Here is a 21915-nt window from a genome sequence, read left to right on the forward strand (position 1 = left end):
GAGTGAAGTCATTGAGAATGAAATGAAATGATTTCGTAAGGTATGGAGACCAGAAGACAGTGATATCATAATCAATAAAAGGCTGCACACTGCCATGACGTAGAAGACGACCCATCTCCTGTGGCTGGCCGCTCGGAACCAATAAGTTGCATGAAGTTGATACGCGAGTGGGTCAATTGGACTGTCTCTCACTTCATGTGGCATCCAATAGTGTCTGAGAACGTCTGCCTTGTTCATCAAACAGAATTGGTAGGTGTGTGGATCAGGGCGGAGTAGATAAGATTGAAGCAGATCGCTTGGTCAGTTAACAAGAATGTCTCTATCCTGGGAGTGATATTACGTACCCTTGCGTACACAGCCTGTCTTCTCCCAGCTTCAGCGCCGCATAAAGCATACAGCAGAGCTTTACAGTGTTACAGAGGATGACCGTAATCCCAACCGTCGAACTGAATTGCAACCTGCACCGTTGCTCGACGATTTCGCTTAAACAATATCCGATACTGAATCCTTGGATCACCCACTGATTTGCATCAGCTTGATCTGGGCCATAAATGCCTTTTTCATATATCCAGTAATATGGAGATTCCATAGTGGATATATGCGATGCGACCAGATTCATCCCCACCTTTCCCATGAAGAATATGCTACTTCCCTCCCTCAAAGGTCTCGGAACAGAGTTTGATGAGGCCGCGACGGCTAGCAAGTTCCTGAAGCCCGTGACAGTTTTAGTCGAGTATCTTTTGATACACTCCTCATTTGTTAGATTTTGAAACGAAGTCTGGGGGCTTTGTAGATGCGCAATCTCTTCCAAAGAGTGCGTCAAATCCTCAGTTTTATTATCATACTTAAAGGCAGTGGCGTCCTGACCATCCAAGACATAATGCTTCATCTTCGACTCCCATCCTGCACCATCTCGAAAAGTTTCGTTCACAACGAGGACATCATAGTCATTATTATCAATTGCCTGAAATATGGCCGCGTTGTACCTTGGGCTCTTGTCAGCTGGGTCGTTCAAGCACAGAGTAACTCGACGCCTACAGCAGAGCCAGTGGTACCGAACTGAGCCCTAGAAGGAGCCAAAGCAGGGCTCGTCGTCGATCTATACCCCCAAGATTTCTTGCCGTTGGAACGCCTATATCTAGCCACCGGCCTTTCGCATGTGCTTTGTCTAGCTCTGAACGTGTCGGCGAACTTAGACACTGCATGGTGTAATTTGAAGCACCCAAAAGGACAATGCTAAAGAGATTGATGACCGCGTGTAGACCTGTGTCCGCGGTCGATATTCGTGAACATTTACCTTCCAACAGAATGCTCACGCCCGATTGCTTGGCAGCAGGAAAAGCAGTGCTCCCCCAAATTGTTAAAATGAGGTTGATGATCAGGATCAAGCTGGTGACAGTCAACCAAAGGTATATACTGCTTTGCCAGGTCGTACGGAGGCGGCGTGCCTTCAGTCTAAGAGACGAACCCATGTTCACAGGCTGCCAAAGTAAGGAGTCGTCTCTTGGTCTCTTAGAAGCACTTTCGTGAAGATAGCTGATGTGTCCCTAGTTCTATACAATTGTGAAGGTTGGATGAAGATTCAAGAACGCTCTCGCTCTATAACATGCAAATGCTTGAGCACAGCCCAAACAGCATAGCCTTCTTTCCAGGGACTTGCCTCGGCATTACTGAAGGTAGCACCAGATAAAATGGTTGCACAGCGCGCCCCACATTTAGAAGGATTCAGCCTGCTCCTTGCTTTCTTACCAAGTCGAGAAATGCGAAGCAGATCAGTAGCATAGGCTTTGACTGCATTTGCTCGGACATATAGTGGGAATGCGCCTTTCTTGTTTGCAACAATTAGGGCACGCAGCTCCACTCATGTACCTGACGTTGGCTCAGACTTTGTTCGCTAACGATGTGAAGATTCTTGTCTTTACTGAACACCATGGGCGCATGAGTCACCTAAAAGGCTGGACACTACTTCGACTGTGGCATAGCCATGTTACGTAGCTATGTCACCGGCATGCGTCACCGGAATCCATCAGCAAATCTACAAAGCGCCCCCACTGAGTTTACTCTCACGCATGTTTCGGCTTCCTGAAGCCGAAACGAGCTCTGTAGCATAGGGAAATGGTAGGCTCGCATAACGTATGCTGCAGCATCTACGCGATTTGTGCGTTCAAAGGTCTGGAAAGGAGGTCTACAGCCGAACATTCTTTGCATCTTCCCACAAAAGGTGCCCGGCACTGACGGCAATAACATCAAAGCACGACATACCGCCATGGCTACCAATTGCTCGGCGGGCTGGCATCTATTCCTCTTCCAGAAATTGTACCGATGCCAATTGAGACCGCAGACCATCTAAGCTTGCACATCTTCAAAATCGGTCCAGCATACAACTTCATCATTGATCTATACACGTATCCCGGCGCTTGGATCAATACCTTCGTAGCTGCGGAACTCGTCTGGCTGCAGTACAGGAAGTCCGAGGACTGGACTAGTCCACGGCATACATTCTTACCCATCACGGTGCTCTACTTCCTAGCGAACGCATTTTTGGCTCTAGTGCCTTTCATACCTCCAACGGGAAAGAACGACCCAGATGGCTATCCGTTCTACGTGTTCCCTATTGTGGGAGTGGGTGTCCTGCTATTTAGAGGAGTTTATTAGATCCTCTGGACAAAAGTTTAGCCGAAGATAGGTGGGTATAGGATTGTTTCGGAGCGTTTTTTCTCTGAAATGGAGGGGCACGAGAGGGTGAGATATAATAAGGTCAGTGCCAGAGATGCGAAAGATATTTAATAATCAAACTTTTCTAAAATCGGAGCCGCTTATTCAAAGTCTCGAAAGTTCCTGGCAAAAGACGAACCTGGGCAGCAAGAATGTATTTCGTGCTGAGCAATGAATGACTGGACGAATTTGCACGGGGTCAGGACTGCTGGATAATTGTTCCACACTAAGCCAGCACTGCGAAGATCGCTTGTGTTAATTTATTGGTGCTTGACAGAAGATAGGTCGCGCCAGTTTCACGTATGTTTGGGCTTTAGCGACTCCCCAAGGCTTTCTGATCGCATTCTGGGTTCCGACGCGCCTCGCTTGCTCTGAGCCGCGTTTCCACGTACGCATCATAATCTTTCCTATAAGAACGTGCGACATCGTAGGGCGAATCCAAACCCCGTTGGCGCTAACCCAGAAGAAGTCACGTCTCGATGTGCGATATTGCCGGTTTGGTGGGTATTGCAAGGCTGAATCATGGCCTCTAGAGCCTCACACTGTCTTGAATATCCTGATTCAACACGAATACAAGACAGAGAAAGCGTACAAACAAGCAACATGAAAAGATCGCCTCCTCGTCGTTCCCATTCCTCAGCATATTTCAGAACTATCCACTACTTTACTTTTTCAGACTCATTCAAGCCATGCACACTGTTCCCCTACATCACACTTTCTCCGGGTTCCTCTTCCCCCTCTCACTTACATTGCTCTCATTCACCAAACCAACCCTCTCCGACGCTGTCTCCATATCCTCCGGTGCCCAACCCAGCCTCAGCCCCTCCATAACCGTCCACCTCCCGGACTCAGCACTCCTCCTGGCCATCACCCCCGACGAGTCAAAGCCACTTATCAACACCACCGCATTCCACAATTCGATGGAATATTGGCTAAGGAATGTAAAGGGGTGGGCAGTATGTATTCCCCATCTCCCTCCCTCTCCTCCCGCCCCATTCCACCATAACCCAGCCCAGCTTGCCCTTACCCCTTACCCCCTCGGCTCCCCTCCCCTGTCTCACACCCACCCACCATCTTCCCACGCTAACACCTTCCTTCCACAGAGCGCCAACGCAACATACACCCTCCCCACCTCAGGCCAGATAAACGTAGCGGGCGGCGCATGCTGCGACACCTCCCCATCACTGGAAAGCTGCTTCAATGTCCCTGGCCCCGGCTGCGTCGAGGTCAAGATGTATAATACGCATCCTGAGATACAGCCGTTCACGACGGGGGGAATCGTGGATGTGGTTGAGGCGCTGGCGGGGTGGTATGGGTGGAGTGAGGGAGGGGCTGGGGGAAGTGGTGGGGGGAGTGGTGGGAGTGGGAATGCGACAAGTGGAGATGGGAGTGGAAATGGGACAAGCGTAGATGGAGGTGGGAATGCGACAACTGTAGATAGTGTTGGAATGAGTTGGGCAGCTGGGAGAGTGGTTTACCCGGCGAGTTGGCTCTTGGTGAATACTTTAAAGGGGAACGCTGTTTTTGGTGAGGGAGGGGTGGCGATGGGTGGGGGATAGATAGGGTGGAGGGGAAGGGGGATGGGTAGAGTAGGGGGGAGGCGAAAGCTTTTGGATGAGACGTTTGAGCAATAGGTGATATTCGGGTACGATTAGCGAGATAGATGGCAACATGGAAGAGAGGATAGGGAACGTGCTGGGTCTTGAAGCTTGTATTTGGGATGAGCCGACTATGTTCGCTCTTTCTCCAAATATCCAATGTGTTATGTATACATTATCGACTCAGCCTCACTGATTGGTATGAAGAACGCCACCTAGACTCATGACTGTACTCATCGAATCAGGCTTTAGCTCCTCCCAATAGTCCTGATCCAACCCGCGGCAATACCCCGATTCACTGACACCACAATACTTCACCCCGTTATTATTCGCATGTGGAACTTTCGCCTCCACAACCGAGTTATCATGACATCCATCCGCAGCCCCAACATCACAAATTGTATACGCGGTATTCAGCAAGACGCAAATCTCACCATCACCTTCCTCTCCTTGACAGCCGTACTCCTCGCCGCTGGTCTTTTCATCTGTAATGCTAGCAATCATGCCGGCGATGCTACCGGCCTGGGGGACGCTGGCCTCGATGCCAAGTGCATGCTGATACAAGTTAGCGATGATACAGACGCCATTGTTGCAGTCGTTCTTCTCTGTTACTTGGGGCTGATGATGTGTGGTTTCCCTTGCGGTCGACATTTTTGCCGAGGGGGTTATCAAATTTTCGTTTTACCCCGAAATCTAGCAAGCACCTTGTCTCAGTCGGGAGCAAAGGCAATTACCTCCGTCTCGATACGCACCCTAGACTCCTTGAAGGTATCGGGCATCAGGCTCTTCATATTTATCGCCAACGATAATGAAGGCGGGCGTAAGTAACTTCATCCAAGGCGAGGGTAATCTTTGCATTTCTCTTGCCCTAAGTCGGCTGACTTATCTGTTCACTCTTTTGAGTCAGTCCGATAGCTCAGCAATGCCTGAGGAGGTGCCAAAGTCCTCGCGAATTTACCCTCGCAAGAGGTTATTTGGGGGTTCAAACGAACCCGCAGTGACACGGCGATGAGACTGTCGTTTATTTCGGGTCAATCGCCGAGGGCTCGAAGGTGGATTACGGCTGAATTAGAGACTTTCTGTTGTCTAGGGCTTGCTTTTGAAAGTCAGGCCAAGCGATGCAAGCTCTCCGTGGTATGCAACGACCCAAGCTGCGCCCAATACAAAGAGTGTCAGGGGCAAGCCAGTGGCCCAAAACAACCCTTGGCTAGAATTTATGTTGCGCATGTCGACTGTGTTCATGCCGAAAAAGCTCGTCACGAAGGAGAGAGGCAGGAAAATGATGGTGACAGTAGTGAAGACTAAAATGGCTTTGTTATTGGATTCGGCCTTAAGCGAGATAGATTGAGCGGCCTGAAAGCCAGGTCAGTCACATAATCTGAGGCCGTGGTTGGAGTACAAATGAGGCTGATGAGTCTCGAAACATGTGTAGCATTTTCACGTACCCTGTGTCTCGCAAGCTCAGCTTGGCGAGATAGTTCCTTGAAATCTTCACCTTGCATCCTCAGCTGCGTGAGCATGCGGTCGAGAACAACATCTACCAGCTCCGAAGTGCCTTCATAGCTTTGGAGAGCGTATTTGAAATCACTTAGCGTTGCAGTCTGCTGGCTTAGAATACTCTTGATTGCGTCAAGTTCTTCGGTCAGTAGCTCTATATCTGTGTATACACTGACACTTGCTGAGTGACGGACGAGTGATTGCTATAAAATGAAATTAGTCTGCCTTAGTTGTGATGGGAGTAAAGAAAGGATTTTTGGCTCTCAGTACATTGATTTAGTAGACAAAGATACAATGAAGAAAGACGGGCAGCAGCCTCGCTAGATAGGTTGGAGTAAAGTTCCGAGGAATACTTTGGAGGCATACGCGCGGAAGAAGGCACTAGGAAGCAGAGCACTTACAATTTTTGTCGTGTACTCGCTGTAAAGCTCCGTTATATGCAATTTATCTTTCGTGAGGGATCTCTCCATCAAGTTACGCATCATGGTGCTCAGCAATGCCGTAGAGTCGATCGCTTCGTATCCAGCACGCTCACGATAGTCGTCTGTATGTACCATAAGAATGAGTTGATTCCTACCTTCCAGTAGGCATTGTCCGCACTCTGCCAAAGACTTCTCGAACATTTGGCAGTGCATGATATTTTCCGGTCTACCTCTTGACTTCAGTCTAGCCTGGGCTGTTACAAAGACCATGACTAGATGTCGGAAGGCAGTTGGAAGGGCTCTTGGCATCTGGTAATGTACTTTATGCTGACGATCAACAGTCCGGACCCCGAGCAGCATGCTCTGGATGAGCTTGAGGAAACTCCAAAGACGGGCTTCTAGGTCATTGAGATCGTTTGCTGCCTCCTGCAAAGTGTCAGATATCATAAAGAGATCTTATTGGACTGAAGGGCAACCTTACTGCGATGATCAGGACTTTCCATACAGCTCCCCAATACTTCTTCAGGATTTCAACTTCATATCCTTGAGGGACAAAAGCCCGCAACAACCTGGTAGCAAGTACGAAAATGCCCTCTTTCTGACGTAGCAGCTTAAATTCTGCCGCGTCGTCAAACGACTTGGGTTGTTCCTTGCCCTCGCTCTCGTCAGCCGTTTCTTTTACAAGGCCTGCAAGTTCAGTAACATTGCCTTCATCTTTCTCAGCTACGGCTTTATAGACCGATGACTCTTCCCCGAGTTTGGAATTTTGAAGACGCTCATGGCATTCATCAAGAACGATTCTGAGGGTCTTTTCGTTCTTGCTCCACTGGCCGGACCTTCGTCCGGTTGAAGGACGGTCTTGGGAGTCACGATAAATCAGAGAGTATGGATCGAACTCATTTTCATCAGACAAGTCTGCATCATCTTGAGACACTGCGTCAAGGGATGATTGACCAGTGGGCCATAAGAAAATCGCGTTTCCCGGATCTTTCTGGGCATTAGAGGTCTCGGCAAAGTCTGATAATACGCTCCCAATTCGGGTAAAGGGGCTCCCAGTAGGCGAATACTCGGACCGCCGTTCGTGAGATTCTAGGTTCCCCTCCTGGGAAGGGGTTTCACTATGGACTGAGTCTTTTGCTCGAGATTCGCCGGGACCAATGGTGTCAAAGTTGTGTCTGCGCTTGTACTTGGGAGATTTCTTGCTCAAGTGAGTGGGCTGAGCTTCCTTGGATTTCTTGTGCCTCGGGCCTAGTTCCTCATCGTCCGATGCATCTTCAACAGTGGCTTGCAAATCCGATTTGATATTTAACACAGACTCTTGGAAGCTGCTTGTTGCTGAGCTGCGTTGAACGTCGTCAGGTAGAGTATTGACAGACTCGATGATGCGATCCGACTCATTCATACTGAGTTGCCGAGGTTGTCCGGCAGCGCCTACTTTATTAGTCAGGATTTCAAGGGAGGGGTCACCTGACAGAAGCCGGTCGTCACTCTCATTTTGAACTTCTCGTTCGCTCGTTGGAAGGCCGCCATTGCCTACAATCTCTGTATCCTTTATGCTTGGGTCAGTCTCTGTCTTCCAGCTGTCGTCAAGATACCGTAGAACGTTCCATTTGCGAAAATCAGATTCTTCAGAATTAACTTCCCATGTGTCAAGGTGAGAATTGATATCCCATGTATCAGGCTCAGAATCTGTTTTCCAGCTGTCGTCGAGGTACTGAAACACATCGAAACTTTGTTCATCTGTCCCAGTGTTTTGATTGTCTTTTACAGTAAGCAGAGACTCAGATGTGCTCCTCAAAGCTGACTGGTCTTCCTTAATGAGATCAACAGACAATGAAGGTTGATGTACTAAAGCACCCGTCGGCTGTTCGCTCAGTATAGTCCCAGAAACCGAAGACATGGGACTGTCAACCTTGACAGGACGATTCATAACGGCATCATTTGTGTCTTTTGATATTGTATTAGACGTTTCAGGTAGCGCGATGGTTTTCACTCGGTCTGGAGTTGTAATCGCTTGTGGCTCTTGAATATTCGGAATAACTATGTCGATATCTGGTCAACATTGCCCGAAAATGCCTTGAAACTGGGGTCTACTGACTTATTTCGAGCTCCTTGTATAGTTCCTCTGCTTTTCTCTGGAACTCGATGGGAAATCGGTCTGGATGCCAACGGATACGTTCATGTCTCAACGTGTTTGGTTGGTAGCCTAGAATTTCATACACTTCTCTGAGGTTGCATACACAAGCTTTAAGGGCCCGGCCTTTTTTGTACTTGTCATGTAAGCGGCAGGGCCAGTCCGGCGGCTCCGGAAACTCGACCATCTCACGGCGACTGGCTAAGACTTGATCACAAATCCTTTTCCATTTTTGACATCTTGCCTTGTTGCTTTCTGAAGAAGTATGCTTTGATTGTGAGTTGCGATGATCTAGAAATGTACTTGATATTTGACTTCGATTATTAGCTTTTGCATCGGATTCTCTGTGAGACTCGTTTCGATTAGGCAAAGAGGCGGATACAGACTTTCGCGAGGGTATGTAAGCTAAATCCGTCATTTTTGGCGTCGGTAGCTGATATCTTCGGAAAGGATAATGACCGCTTGCTGGGACAATGCTAGAATATGGCGGCGACAAACTTTGACCAAATCCAGGGCTTAAGTACGCAGAACCTGGAGCAAAGGCTTGCGCCTCATATTGCCATGGATACAGAGGAGGAGGTGAGTATTGAGGCATTTGGTACTGCGCTGATGGCTGATACATTCGCATGGCTAGTTGCTGGGTCTGCTGTGTTTGAACATGGGAATATGCATCCGGCGGCCGTCGAATAGGAGGCATTTCTTGTGTTCGAACATCGGGGTTTTTATTGGGCGATCGTAGGATGGGTGGCATTCGCTGTGCTGGATCAGAAGAATGATCACTAAGCTGCCGTTGAGTATTTGGCCGCGCATTCTCCGATTCCCCTTGTCCAGCTAAGGCAAATGATACGGACTTAGGCTCTCTCTGCAATTTTTGTTTGCCTTTTGAACTAGAGCTCTGCAGAGGAGCGACCGGTTGTTGCGCTTGAATTTCTTCATTTTCGGCATTTTTTTTGAGAGCTGATACTGAAGGGCGTCCATATAAGCTCGGAGTGCTAATTTGAGGCTCCTGACCCACAATTCCATTTGGAGGAAGTTGCTGAGGCACTTCTTGGAGTCGATTCTCAAAGGGTTGATGCTGTAGCAAGGGGCCTACCGAATATGGGTGTAAGGAAGCTGGTCGGAATGGTGACGGTTCATGCGCCCGGAAAACGACAGGTGGATAGTTTGTATGTGGCGACTTCATCGCGCTAGGTACCACAGAGATAGTCATCAGCGACTCGCTGTCTTCTGTCAAATCCTCATCTTCCGACATCGAACCTGTTGAACGAATCGAAGGCGCAAATGGGGCACTCATCCTTGGCTTCTCTTGCAGAGCCAGACAAAGAGACTGACTCTTCTTGCTGCGCAGCATATCTGGCCAAGATTCCTCATACGCAATTTCGCCATCAGATCTGTCTACAAGCTTGTACAGTGCCCCGTTATTCAACAGCTGTTCCTTGATGAGGATGGCACTCCAAGGGGAGGAACGAATTGTGGTCCAGTAACTTGTTCCACAAGGTTCTGGTCGAATTATGTTAGCCTTAGACTTCAGTCATAAGACAATAAAGGAAGTCTTACAAACCAGGTTCGGCACTTGCGAACCGGTATGAAATATTGATGGCCCGATAAGCTTTGGTATTCAATCGAGAATGCCTCATCATCCAGTTTCACTTTTGATAGGAAAGCTGTTCGAATAGACTCTCCACGAAGAGTCGAAGCCTGACATGGTCCACAAGTCACCAACAGATCTGTTTTGAGGTCAATCACACGAAACGTTGTAGACTTGGGAGGTCAGGTGCATACTTTGATTTATGATCAGTGCCCAGATCTGTGGTAAGTGAATGCCATTCAAGCTGCTTTTGCTCTTCAACTTCTTCAGTACTTGATCTTCATCGCGCTGCGAGGTAGACTCCAGACGCGATTGTGTCTGCAGCAGAGATCGAACGCGATGAGCATGGTGATCATGAAACCCATCATCAGGCTTCAGCAAGTCGTCAGAGTCGAAGAAAGGAAAGCAAATGAAAGTGACGGTGCCGATTAACGGTTCGACTGCATGGGAGGGATCTTCACCGTCATAGATCAGTGTCATTGGCTCAAGAAATCTACCATGTATGTAACGCTGTTCATATCGCCTCACTCGGTTAAGGAGACGACTCGCAAGGGCGATTTCGGTACTCTTCAGACCAGGTATCTTGATCACTTGATCCTGTCAACATGTAAGCGCTGATACTCAATTCCGTGTAAGTTGTTACAATGACTACCTTAAATTGACGGAAAGTGGGGGCTGCAGATCTCATGTGTCTAGAAGGATATGGTCAGTCCTGCTGGAAATAAGGGAAGCTCGTGAAGGGCCCTACATCCAACGCATATGATTAGAGACGTTTGCTTCTTCTTCTCTCGGAGCATCGTCCTTGAGGGTAAGCGTAACATCTTCTTGGCCGTCATCATTCGGGGTCCAGCGAGTTTGGACAATCTCAAAAAGATCTTGATGCAAATGCACTCTTGAATTGTAATTGGTCGATCTTGAGGGTGAATAGCCTAGATCGCCAATTCCCTTCTCCTCATCGATCAAAGGTAAGCTTTGCAATCGCAATAATACCTTGAAGCGAACGCGCTTTCCACTGCCGTAAGAGCGGCCCAGCTCTCCCGTACCCTGTCGAGGTAGTATCTTATTGTGCGGGTGAACTTGATCTCCGTCAAGCTGCTCGGGAAGTTCTTCGTCGTCAAATTGATCATCTAGAACGTTTCTGCCAGAGCGACTATCGATTGCGGTCGAATTTGAACGAAGCCGATGTGGTTGGGAATGACCAGAAAAATGAGGGGAAGGATTTGTGGCCAAGGTATTCCTTCTCTGGCCAGGAGGATGAATTAGGGAATAGGTATCAGGGTAATGGTTAGGGAATGGTATGTTTGAATTTGGTAAAGAATACACGAATTGATGTTGTGGCGGATAGATAGGAGGGGCATAATAAGGGTCATGCATCAAATTATTAGGATAATACTGATTTGGCGGTGGCAGTGGTGGGTAATATGGCGCGTAATGTGGCGAATATCCAGCTTGGGGCGGTGATCCATATCCTCCATAAGGTCTCAAGTCCTCGAAGGAATCTATACTTTCATTTCCAGGCTCTCCACGATGACTTGGTGCTCGGCTCGCAGAGTCATCAGGATGCACAGTCGTGGGAGGGATCTCGCCGTCGCTAAGGATCTCCCAGGAATTTCCTGAAGTTTGGCTATTTTGTGAAGACGCAGAAGGTTCCTCAACCTCCCCTACTTCTCCTTCATCCTCTGATGCACTCTCAACGTGTACTCGTGTATAATTCGGAAGGTTGCCGTTCTCCTCTACATCCTCATTTATTGATGCACTATGAAGGCTTGTTGCCCCTTCATTCGAAACATTTTCATCCTCGCTCTCCGCTTTCTCAATACGTATATTTGAAGCAGTCGGTGATTGCGAATCATCCGAATTACTATCGATAACAATATTAAATCTGACTAATTAGTACTGAGCTTTGTTGTTGTACTACCCACCTCTTTAGGAAATGTGAGAATATGGGGGCCGATGCTGGTGACTTACGGCATTCTCCCGGCCAGTCCCCTCAAGACCGATTACCAGACTCAACCCTTCATTCAATGACTTCATATATATTGAGCCGAGAAATTATCAATGCCCCGTAATAAGAATTTATGGTTGAGGCAGTTAAGGTTTACAGGGAAACCAATATTATGACAAGCATGAAAATGCAGGTAAATAAGCTCCTTGTTCAACGCCACTCTCTGTAGGGAGAGGTTTGACCGTATGTAATAATGAACCGAGCTCTTGATCGCTGCAGTCTTTTGCCATCAGCCTTGCTTACTCACCATTCATGCAGCTAATACATTGGCGTAACGATAAGCCGCAAGATATTGACCAATCAAAGCACCCCTCAAGATCCATCTCAGAGGGCAGGGCTAGACAGAGCAGGACTATAGCAGGGCCGTGCAAGTATGGCCATGCTCTAACCCCATTCAAAGTAGCAATTGCACAAAGCGAGACAACAGCAACTTTACACTCAATAGATCAATTAAGTCCTAATTACAACTCCTTATCGCTCACGCCATCGCTCACGACTGCTTTGCATTGCACGTCACATGGATTCATATCTCAATAACAAGAATCGAATCTTCAGTTCAAGCGAGTGACAGACAGCAGCAAGTGCCCCTAGCACGCTCAACGGCTAAATGAATTATCAAAAGAAGTATTCCTCCAAGCTTTCCTTTCCCCTGATGATAATAAAAGACAAGACAATTCGGGATATCACAGTCGAATCGAATTGACAAAATGCAAATGAAGGCGGCCGGTCTGCGCCTCGCTGAAAATACGGAGTGGTATGTACCGTCCAACGGTTTAGCTCTTTCTCTGTGTGTCTTTCGTAGAGCCCGGACCACAGGGGTCATCAACACATACCCCAAATTCCTGCGACCACTGCCACCACCCCAGCCATCGACAGGTTCACGATTCTTCCTTCCGCGCTAGATGTAGGCCCTGGGAAACTTGTAGGGGGGCTGACTGGTGCGCCGGTTGCCAACGTGCCGGTTTCCGTGGCGGTGCCTGTCTCTGTTGGGAATGGCGCCGAAGAACTGGGAATGACGACTTGCGTAGCGATCGAGGCCGAAGCGACACCAGAGCTGTAGATAATCGACTTCGTGGTAGGGTACGGTGCGCTGGATGAGGATGGAGATGTTGCGATAAGGGACGAGGAGGAAGGTGAGGCTTCAACGGAAGTGTGAACAGATTTGATCACCGAGGTCTCGATTGAGGTCGAAGAGGATATTGTGTGGAAGATTGTTGTGGTGGAGACCTGGTCGGTTATTGTTGTAGTGATTGTGCGTGTGGCCAGGATGGTGGAAGGGGAGAGGGCGAGGAGGAGGAGAAGGGAGAATGGCGTGCGCATTTTGCGGGTGGTGAATGTTATCGATGATGAGAAGGGTGAGTGGGTCTATAGAATCTTTGACTATGGTAGGTGGCGGTTTGCGCAAGCCTTGTTGTGGGTGCGAAAGCAATTTTGATCAGTGTCGGATAGGGAATGCTTCCTCGACACGAATATGACACTCCTAGCAGTTCCCTATTGAATGTACAGTCTTTTCCCGTAGATCATCCGAATGATGGAATGTCAGGCGTCGCTATTTCTGCCCTTTGCTCCTGCGACAATCTTTTCTTTGAGCTAAATTTGGAAGCTGGATGAATGAATGTGTTGTTCGACTGATAAGCCAAGTGAGGACTTCAAAGTTTTTAAGTGTTGAATGAATGAGCGTTACAGTGACTTCGTAATGATCGTGAGCGCAATGAATGAATGGACGACCGCAAGATGCGAGTCAAGACGTTGGGTATATGTGAGATGAAGGAGGAGGCAGGAGGCGCAAGGATGACAAAGGGCAGCGACTTCTCATACATAAATGAAACTAATGCGCAGGCAATCTTGCAGGGGCCGGGGTCGAGAGTATGGCCCTACCCTACGACTCTTGGAGTGACTTCTGCGCAATTATCGTTGTCACGCACCAACGGGCGACGGTGCCATACAGCAATTTCTCGCGGTGACCCGTCGGACTCGCACCGACTTTCCAGTTGGTGGGATTGATCCTGGTTGCCGCAGTGAAATTATCTGCAATTTCCTGTGCCGCCCACTCAGGGTAGAAGAGGGAGGTCCGGACAGGGATATGATTGGCCTCTCGACTCAGTCTGAAGCGAAGCTGCAACGGATTTCGTGCGCGGTCCCTGACTAGCAGATGCTCTAATCCTTAGTTCTTCTTCGCCGCTTCGATTCTCGTGCGCCTTACCTGGAAGGGTAAAAAGATTCTTTGTCGAGCGAATCAAACAGCGCGCTGCGAAGGCTATTTGATTTTAGCGAAATTGCACCTGCATGCTGCGTGACTGCGTGGTGTGGATCTGGGGAAAGTGGATATCGATCGGTATTCCCATACAAAGGTGACGTTGAGTATCGTGAGATCCATCTCTTCCACCAGAACACCACAACATTGTTAAAGACCATGTTGGCGAGCTGTAGGGGTGAGGCTCTCGGATCTGTTCCAGACGCCTGCTGCGGAACACAGTGGTGTTCGATATTCTGGGGGTCAGCGGTTAAAGTTATGAAACCGCATCGGATCTCTAACGACCATGCGAAAGGCTTGCAGCTTTTCGGATGTTTAGAAATCGAAAATCTTAGCCTTTGGTGGAGCAAGTACAGCTTGAGAGTTCGCACTTCCTTGACTTTCCTCATGCGGGCCCTATTGTCAGCGACCTCGTCCGGATGGTGATACGCGAGCATGGGCATCCACACGAGACTGCTGAACCAACAGCTATGCACTCATGCACGTACTTCTGGATCCAGCAGTGACCTGCTTTATCACTCTTTTCTTTTCGCAGGAACGACAGACTGGGCCATGATCATAGCTTCTTCAGAAGAGGCCTGGGGAGCAAGTTTCGGAGGAGTATTGACGATGTTGCGATATCATCAATGACGGTCCGACCAGTCGTCATTTCATACTGATTTCAGGAGCTTCTTCACAAGTTTCCTCTGATCATCAATTCCCAGACCCTTCTCGTCCATTTGCCGAAGAGCATTTCCCACGATTAAAGTCTCTTTGACGGTGCTGCTCTTTATCCAGACTTTCCCGTTCCTTCCAATGGCGACTTCGAAGGCGACTCTTTCAGCTAACTCGTCCAGCAAGACTATTCCTCCTTGTTGTTCTTGCTTTGCTACCAGAAGCCTCTTGGCTAAGCCTAAGCTTACGCTGAACACCATGCCATCTTTGAGCTCCCCTAAGCCTTCACTCTTGCCAGTGGCAGGATTGTAGCATACGAGGTCAGGATCAATGAATTTCGACGCAGAGTTAACTCGCGCATAGATCAGACTGCCATGAACTAAATGAGGGCGAGTCTTCTTAGTAGCTCCTTCAAACGCCAGTTGAGGCAGTTGGGCGAATGTGGTGTGGGGCGTGATTGCACACTGGTAGATCTCGGCAGCAGAGCTGTGGACTGTCGCAATAATCAAGTCTCCAGATTGTGGAATGTACTATTATTTCTAATTAGTAAAACCGCATGATAATTTGAGAGGGAAACACGCTACCCTTCCGCCATCGTTGTTCACCCAAACGGCATTCTTTCGAGTATCAATACCAAGGTTGCCAGCTACTGTGGAGGTCACTCTATCTGGCGGGATGTGCTGTAGACCAGCGCCAATTTTTAGAGCATGCTTCTTCTTCGAGGGAATGGGGAGAATATCTCGGGGTATGTCCTCGCCAGGAAACACTACTTGTTGGAGAGCCATCAGTAGGCATGGAATGCTATGTGGAAGGAATGATCTTGAAATTGATAATGGGACCCTTTTCTCGGATCTACCCGGAGCTAAAGGGAAAAGTTGTGCATTTTGAATCTCGAGGTCAGGCTCCGTTGTGCGATCTATTCATCCATACATGATGAGTAACAATATACCCTAGAAAGTCCAGTTGCAGAGCTCTAGATCATGTCGTCCGCCGATATAGCCGTCGAAGAACTGCCCGAAATCATAGCCATTGGCATTTCCTTCGGCAATTCTTACAGCTCCATCGCGTATACCTCAGGTGTAAGTACTTTTCAATCACAAGGACTTGACGGTGCTCTACTTATGCCCATATCTGACAATGTAATAGGAGGGTAAAGCTGAAGTCATAGCAAATGAGGAAGGAGACCGGAACATTCCCTCTGTATTATCGTACACGGAGGGGGAGGAATACCACGGCACCCAAGCAAAGAATCAACTTGTTCGCAACAGCAAAAACACGGTCGCTTACTTCAGAGATTACCTCGGACGAGACTTTTCAGACATAGATCCCACCGCATGTCATGCTTCTGCCCGGCCTCAGAAGCAGGATTCCGCTGTCGCATTTTCCATTCGAGATACCCAATCTGAAGACACCAGTACTGTCGCTGTATCCGAAATAACAACTCGTCATATCCGAAGACTCGCTTCATCTGCCTCTGACTTCTTGGGGAAGAAGGTCGATGCGGCTGTAATCGCCATACCTACCGATTGGAAGGACAATCAAAAAGAGGCCTTGACGAAGGCATCGCAAGATGCAGGGTTGAAGGTTTTACAGATAATACAAGAGCCTACAGCTGCGGTGCTGGCTTACGATGCCAGATCAGAGGCGGAGATTAAAGATAGGAATATTGTTGTTGCAGATTTCGGAGGCACAAGATCCGACATTGCTGTCATTGCTTCTAGAGGAGGAATTTACAGTATATTAGCGACGAGACATGACTATGAGACAGCCGGTGCTCAGCTTGACCAAGTTCTGATTGACCACTTTGCAAAGGAGTTTATAAAAAAGAACAAGACGGACCCACGAGAAAACGACCGAAGTTTGGCAAAATTGAAGCTAGAAGCTGAGGCAGTCAAGAAGGCGCTTAGTTTAAGTGGCAATGCTACCTTGAGTATCGAAAGTCTCGCCGATGGTGTAGATTATACGTCCACCATAAATAGAACACGATATGAATTATTAGCGGGCAAGATCTTTACAAGCCTAGGGAATCTGATCAAGGATACTGTACGAGCTGCAGAGCTTGACGTGTTGGATATCGATGAGGTTTGATCATTTGCCTATTCTCTTTATGACAGCAGAACCTAACAGGCTCCAGATCATCTTATCTGGTGGAACTTCTCACACTCCACGAATATCAACCCTCCTTCAATCGATATTTTCGCAAGCTACAAGAATAATATCGCCATCAACACTCCCTACTGCCATGGATCCATCCTCTCTCAACGCAAGAGGTGCCGCCATTCAAGCTTCGCTGATAGCCGAATTTGACCCCGAAGACATTGAGCAGTCGACTCACCCCGCACTGACGGTGACACCTCATCTCCTCAATGCCATCGGCATCATGGCTGTCAGTGAAGATCCCCAAAAGGGCGTTTTCACACAATTAGTAGCAAAGGATACCGCTGTACCTTGCCGGAGAGCCACCATCATCAATGCACCGAAAGCCGGGGGTGACGTACTCATCAAAATCTGTGAAGCTGTACGGGACATCAAGATTACGAAAACCGACTCAAAACCTAAAACGAACGGCATATCCAAGGCAGACAAAAGCGACGAGGATGATTCTGATCTAGACAGTGACGAAGAAGATGAGCCTGAAGAAGTAAGAGAGAAGATTTGGAAAGTGGAGAGCACATTGGCCGAAGCGTCGGTCAAGGAAGTAAAACCAAAAGGGAAAGTAGAAGTGACGGTGAACATTTCTGCGGACATGACGGTACAGGTTACAGCGAGAGAAGTAGGTGGGAAAGGCGGTGTCAGAGGTACGATAGGGAAGTCGAAAGAGGCGGAAAATGGCAGTGCGTGATAGATCAGCATGAGTAAATATGGCAAGACATTTTTAGGATTATGAGGCTAGGAATATAAACCATTTTGCCTAAGGAAAGCATGGACCCGGTGTACCAGCGATATAGATTTCAAAAAAAGTCATTTGATACTTACATCGTATCCGATTGCTGGCTATAGCATCCCGTCGCGAATGAGACGCTAGATCGGCCCGCTCTCCACTCTCCGCTCCGCCCCGCCGCACCGTCTCCACCCAAATGACGTCCTAAGCCTCCGCCACTAGAATTTCCAGTTTCCTTCATTACCCAGCCCATCCTATCTTTATATCCACAAACATGCCCACCACACCCAACCCCAACTCCACCCCCTCAAATATGAAATCTCCCCTCCGCATCCTCTTTCTCCACGGGTACACCCAAACGCCGACGCTCTTCCGCGCCAAAACACGCGCGCTGGAAAAACACCTGTCGAAGCATCTCCCGAATTACGCGCTCCAGCTTTGTTATCCCGCTGGGCCGTGGAGGTTGGATGCTGTAGGTCCTTCCCCTTCCCTTCTTACTTCTCTGATCTTTCTTTCATTGGTGTATTTTTTTTGGTGTGAGCGGGGACGGAGAAAAGGGGAGAAGAATGGGGAAAAAGGGGGCGAAAGGGGTCTAAGTGGGATTGGGTTGGGAGTGCTGACTCAAGATGGGGCTATAGGCAGATATTCCCGGCTCCCGCGCCGATGAACTAGAAGCTGCGGGCGAGGAAGACGCGAGGGCGTGGTGGAGGCGGAAAGACCATCCTGTTAAAGGTGGGAAGGAAGGAGAGGTGGAGATAGTGTATGAGGGGCTAGAAGAGGGTATGGCAGCGATCGCGGAGGCTATCAGAACAGAAGGGCCATTTAATGGAGTGATAGGCTTCTCACAGGGCGCGTGTGCGGCGGGAATGGTGGCGAGTTTGCTTGAAGGAAGGGAGAGGAGGGAGGCGTTTGAGGAGCGGGAGAGGGCTGGAAGGGGCGGGGTGAGGTTTCCGCCGTCTTTCTTGGAAGGGGATAGGGTGGGAGAGGGGAAAGGAGAGGGGTTTGTGCAAGGGCCGTTGAAGTTCGCGGTGGCTTATTGTGGATTCAAAGCTCCAGGGGAACGGTATCAGGCGTTCTACGAGCCGAAGATTAAGACGCCGGTGTTGCATGTGCTAGGAGCTGTGGATGTGGTGGTGGAGGAGGAACGGAGTAGAGGGTTAGTGGGGGCTTGTGAGGGAGGGGAAGGAAGGGTGGTCACGCATCCAGGGGGGCATTTCGTCCCAAGTCAGAAGGCTTGGCTGGATGCTGTTGCGGGGTTTGTGGCAGAGTGTATGGAGGGGAAGAGTGGGAAGGATGGAGAAGGCAAAGACGAGAAGGTGGAGGATATGGATGTGCCATTTTGAAAACTGGACTTATCGAATGCCGTTTGTCAGAGGTTCTCTGCCTCGGGAATTCGCGGGGCTGGGAGGGGAAGAGAGACTCCAGTCTTTGACCCCGCCTTTCCAGTCTGCTATTCGACCTTCCCTGACGCCTACGAGAACTACGCGTACTTCTTCGCCTTCGATGAAGCAACTTGTTCCACCGTCACTGGGAGCGTGTGGCGTTGAGCCGAACAGACCCTGTTCTTCCCTTGCTTGGTCGCCGAAATTATTGTTCTCGAGGTGTTTCTCTTTGCACCATCTTTCCTCCTCGGTACCTGGCTGAACAAGTATTGCCTCGCCGTTGATGGTAGCACTGATACTGCTCAGCTCACTGGTGTTGATGTTGAGCAACATGGTGGCAAGACTTGAGCGTGTGGCTTGAGGTGGTGGGGAGCCTTCTCTTGTGGGATCGGGAGTGCGGGTTGGTGGTCGATGCGATATCCAGTCGTGGACTAGGAGACTCACGCGGGGGTTGTTGATAAGGTTGAGGGTTTTCTTGGAGGAGGGATTGGTGGTCATTATAATGACCGGACTTGGGTGGAATGGTGTCGAGGAGAGGTAGGTATAGTTCATGAGAGAGACGTGAGGGAAAAAAGCATCGCAAGTGGCAAGATGGAGCTATCCAAGATCAGCCTTGAAGACCCACAGGTCATTCAGAGCGCTCATACAAATCTAGCGTTCTTCAAACATGTTTCTACCTCTGGAGGTAATGTAGATGAGATCTGTGGATGAGTGGCTGTAGCCGAAGCCTCCCAATTGAGAGGTTGCTGTGACCTGTCTTCCATCTGTGGAGGTTATAACATTGAAGATGATGATAGCTCGTGTCACAGCATTTGAAGCTGGAGTGGTAGTAGTAGTATGACCTCTCTGTTATCAAAATGGTAGATTTAAGCTTAATTGACGGAGGGAGCTCCCTAGTTCTAGCCTCCACGTGCGTCATTCTGGGTCCACCGTTTGCAGATCTTCTAGACCCCTTTAGCGCGCCCCAAATCTTGAAATTGCAATTAACGTCGCGACATTTGCTCACTTTCCGCTGGTCTTGTCTACACCAAGCTTGATTCCTCAACCGAATACGCCGCTATGGTCTACATCAGAGCAAAGAAGTTGCCAGGCCTTAAGGAGTACAAATATGCTGGAGTCGACAAGTCCTTAACGTCGCGCTATATTTTGAAGCCCTTCTACAACAATGTTGCGATCAAGTGTTTTCCAATGTCCATGGCGTAAGTGACGAATACTCCCTGTGCCCATTGAGAGCTTGCTGACGGGATTCAAGGCCAAATGCGGTACGTAAACCAATATATCCTCCAAAGCACCTCACTGATCAGACTGCTTCAATAGATCACCCTTTCTGGCTTTAGCTTCGTGATTATCAACTTCCTTACACTACTATGGTACAACCCTACGCTCGATCAGGATATGCCTCCCTGGGTCTACGCGTCGTGGGCAGTTGGGCTATTCCTATACCAGACGTTCGACGCAGTAGATGGCACGCAAGCGTACGTCAATTGCAAGAGGAGAGGTTGATTGACCATGTTGATCATAAGAACAGGCGGAGAACGCATCAGAGCGGTCCTCTCGGAGAGCTCTTTGATCACGGTAAGCTTCCTTGTTGCTGAAGGATTATGAGGACTGAATATTGGTATCAGGTGTCGATGCTTGCAATACCGTCCTCGAAGTTCTTCTCTTCGCCGGAGCCTTGAACGTCGGACAGAGCTGGTACACAGTGTTGACCCTCTTTGGATGTATGAGCCTCAGGTCGAGAGTGTTCTGGTCAAACGCTGATCAGCATAGCGACATTCACATTTTACATCCAAACATGGGACGAGTACTACACCCAAGAACTCGTATTGGGAGTCGTATCCGGTCCGGTCGAGGGCATACTTACCCTCTGCATAGTCTACGCAACTACAGCTTTTATAGGAAGGGGGAGCTTCTGGCAAGAGTCTGCACTAAGCAGTTTGGGCGTCGAAAAGCACGCTGCACTTCCGGACATCATCTACAACTTATCTTGGATTGAATGGTGGATATTCTACGGAGGTCTAGTGTTGGTAGGCAACACTCTTTCAAGGTATGATCCTTGGGGGGCGAAGGCCGTCTTGATGTTGTGCCATCACTGATTGTCGATACATTAGTATCAAGCATGTCCTCGACGTCCGCCGTGAGCAGAAGAAGTCGCTAGACGCACCACTATACGGTCTCATTCCGTATCTGACAGCTTGGTTCTTCGTTCCTATCTATCTCTACCTCCAACCAATCATACTCGAGCATCACTTGATACCTTTCGTCTTCTACGTTGGTCTCATCAACGCCTATTCCGTCGGCCAGATCATCATCAAACATCTCACGAAGGACACTAAATTCCCAATGTACAATGTTCTCACGATGCCTCTAGGTCTAGCTGTGGTAGATTCACTCGGGCCAGCACTGGGCCTTTGGCCAAGCGCCTTGGGTGGCGGGACCTATCAGATCGCCTTTCTCTTCTGCTGTGTAGGACTCGGTGTGGGTGTATACGGGAGCTTTGTGGTACGTCGTACACGCACTTCGTTGAGCCGTGCCTACTGACATCTTTTAGTATGACATCATCACCACCATCTGTGACTATCTTGACATCTATTGTTTGACGATCAAACATCCATACAACCCAAATGAAGAACAGAAGAAAGTCAAATGAGCGGGTGAACCAATCTCAAGTCTTGACATAGACTTGCTTATAAAGTATTTGCTTCAAGCGCTCAATCAGTCTTGCTCACAAATCCCTCGGAAGACCGTACATAGTTTTTGATTTGGGCATCAGCTACCTTATGTT

General features: G+C 48.8%; 7 protein-coding genes across 7 annotated transcripts; 3 read left to right on the top strand and 4 right to left on the bottom strand.

Moving 5' to 3' along the window:
* Window positions 1-4502: 4502 nt before the first annotated feature.
* Window positions 4503-4964, bottom strand: KY384_001167 (uncharacterized protein; the record flags this gene model as incomplete). Its single annotated transcript, XM_044809699.1, has 1 exon — window positions 4503-4964. The coding sequence occupies one exon, from the start codon at window positions 4962-4964 to the stop codon at window positions 4503-4505; it is 462 nt and encodes a 153-aa protein (XP_044673606.1).
* A 435-nt stretch (window positions 4965-5399) lies between these two features.
* KY384_001168 (uncharacterized protein) lies at window positions 5400-11927 on the bottom strand (the record flags this gene model as incomplete). Its single annotated transcript, XM_044809700.1, has 8 exons — window positions 5400-5666; window positions 5759-6013; window positions 6212-6658; window positions 6714-8272; window positions 8331-9866; window positions 10149-10551; window positions 10726-11815; window positions 11923-11927. The coding sequence occupies 8 exons, from the start codon at window positions 11925-11927 to the stop codon at window positions 5400-5402; spliced, it is 5562 nt and encodes a 1853-aa protein (XP_044673607.1).
* Window positions 11928-14863: 2936 nt separating this feature from the next.
* On the bottom strand, window positions 14864-15652 carry KY384_001169 (uncharacterized protein; the record flags this gene model as incomplete). Its single annotated transcript, XM_044809701.1, has 2 exons — window positions 14864-15397; window positions 15452-15652. The coding sequence occupies 2 exons, from the start codon at window positions 15650-15652 to the stop codon at window positions 14864-14866; spliced, it is 735 nt and encodes a 244-aa protein (XP_044673608.1).
* Window positions 15653-15847: 195 nt separating this feature from the next.
* Window positions 15848-17709, top strand: KY384_001170 (uncharacterized protein; the record flags this gene model as incomplete). The annotated part of the gene is made up of 3 exons (XM_044809702.1): window positions 15848-15946; window positions 16014-16949; window positions 17002-17709. 3 exons carry the CDS (start codon window positions 15848-15850, stop codon window positions 17707-17709), a joined length of 1743 nt encoding a protein of 580 aa, XP_044673609.1.
* Window positions 17710-18314: 605 nt separating this feature from the next.
* KY384_001171 (uncharacterized protein) lies at window positions 18315-19091 on the top strand (the record flags this gene model as incomplete). Its single annotated transcript, XM_044809703.1, has 2 exons — window positions 18315-18338; window positions 18387-19091. The coding sequence occupies 2 exons, from the start codon at window positions 18315-18317 to the stop codon at window positions 19089-19091; spliced, it is 729 nt and encodes a 242-aa protein (XP_044673610.1).
* Window positions 19092-19100: 9 nt separating this feature from the next.
* On the bottom strand, window positions 19101-19682 carry KY384_001172 (uncharacterized protein; the record flags this gene model as incomplete). The annotated part of the gene is made up of 1 exon (XM_044809704.1): window positions 19101-19682. One exon carries the CDS (start codon window positions 19680-19682, stop codon window positions 19101-19103), a length of 582 nt encoding a protein of 193 aa, XP_044673611.1.
* A 507-nt stretch (window positions 19683-20189) lies between these two features.
* On the top strand, window positions 20190-21671 carry KY384_001173 (uncharacterized protein; the record flags this gene model as incomplete). The annotated part of the gene is made up of 7 exons (XM_044809705.1): window positions 20190-20329; window positions 20383-20392; window positions 20448-20605; window positions 20659-20705; window positions 20756-20851; window positions 20901-21177; window positions 21242-21671. 7 exons carry the CDS (start codon window positions 20190-20192, stop codon window positions 21669-21671), a joined length of 1158 nt encoding a protein of 385 aa, XP_044673612.1.
* Between the last annotated feature and the right edge of the window lie 244 nt (window positions 21672-21915).

This window comes from Bacidia gigantensis, assembly GCF_019456465.1.
Source record: "Bacidia gigantensis strain McMullin 20006 chromosome Unknown contig_125, whole genome shotgun sequence".
NCBI lineage: Eukaryota > Fungi > Ascomycota > Lecanoromycetes > Lecanorales > Ramalinaceae > Bacidia > Bacidia gigantensis.